At 63.5% G+C, this 1,163-nt stretch overlaps 1 protein-coding gene across 1 annotated transcript in view; it reads right to left on the bottom strand.

Moving 5' to 3' along the window:
- LOC104500268 (inactive rhomboid protein 2-like) overlaps positions 1–1,055 on the bottom strand; it is a gene marked incomplete at both ends in the record, with an annotated part of 4,121 nt that extends 3,066 nt beyond the window's left edge. Inside the window, 3 exons of the mRNA XM_010143887.1 lie at positions 3–160; positions 418–551; positions 927–1,055. Coding sequence (XP_010142189.1) covers positions 3–160; positions 418–551; positions 927–1,055 — 421 coding nt within the window. The remainder of the gene's footprint in view (positions 1–2; positions 161–417; positions 552–926) is intronic.
- Between the last annotated feature and the right edge of the window lie 108 nt (positions 1,056–1,163).

The following is a 1,163-nucleotide window of genomic DNA, read 5'->3' as shown; positions in this document are numbered from 1 at the left end:
GCGGCGGCGGTACGTCCTGTTCAGGCACTTCCCCACCACCCCCAGCCCGTAGTAGCGTTTCTTGCGGTCGAAGGCAAAGTGCTTCACTTTGGAAGCAATGCGCCTGCCTCGCCGGGGAGCCGGGCCGGCGCTGGCCGAAGCGAGCTGGATGCCCTCCCGTCTGCAGAGAGAGGAGACACCCAGGAGCCAGCTGAAAAATCCCCCACATGCAACCCCACGGCTGCACGCCAGAGCCGGGGAGGGCCAGAGGATGCCTGGGATGAGGGCGAGGGCTAGGGGCACTTCTTGCCTTCATCCTCCTAGGAGCATGCAAAATGCCCAGTGCTCTGCGGCAGGGACAGCTGGGCATACCACCCTGACTGTGGCAGGGGACCTAGGCAGCCTCGGGGACAGCGCTCGCCAAGAGCAGGTACTCACGGGGTGGGCTGCTCCACCTCGGGGGACACCCTGGCATCCTCCCCCACCGGGTGCATGCGTAAATACGTGGCCGATAGAGGCGGCGACTCGAAGACGTCATCGGGAATGGAGTACGTCTCGTCGTGCATGTCCATCTGGAAGGAGGATGGACTCGTGTTCTCGGATGTGTGATAGGAAAGGCCCCCCCTGCCTGAGCATGCCAGGGCAGCTCAGCTCACCCTGGCGCTGGAGCCTGGGGAGGGGGCATGTCCACTGAGCTCCCAAACTGCACGTCACTGGGTGCGAGACGTGCCCATGATGGCAGCATCGCTCCCTGCCACCCGCAAGGAGCATCGCTGAGAGCGCGGGGCTCCACAGCGCCGGGCACAGCAGCCCCCAGTGCTCCTGCTCCCAGGCAGGGTGAAGCACCCACACAGGGGTCCCTATCAGAGCCCCACCTGGGTCTGGCCCCCTCACAGGGGCACCAGGACCCCTCCCCGCTCTGTCGGCCGGTGTGGAACAGCGCTTGCCTTACTGAAGAAGGATGAGTCCAAGGTATCAGCACCGTCCACCATGTCCTCGTCCATGAAGCTGGGGTACATGAAGCTCCTCTTGTTGTTCCTTTGCTTGGGAGCCAGTGGCTCCAGGACAGAGCGTCCCTTTGGCCAGGGAAGGAAATGTGGATCAGCAACCAGCCTCCCATTTTTTTGCAGCACTGAGGTTTCTTGTAGCTTCCCTCCCCAAAACCGAGTGGCCCCAACCAGCCG

The sequence above is a fragment of the Buceros rhinoceros genome, unplaced genomic scaffold (assembly GCF_000710305.1).
Source record: "Buceros rhinoceros silvestris isolate BGI_N320 unplaced genomic scaffold, ASM71030v1 scaffold42100, whole genome shotgun sequence".
Lineage (NCBI taxonomy): Eukaryota > Metazoa > Chordata > Aves > Bucerotiformes > Bucerotidae > Buceros > Buceros rhinoceros.
This window is presented reverse-complemented; position numbering and strand designations above follow the sequence as displayed.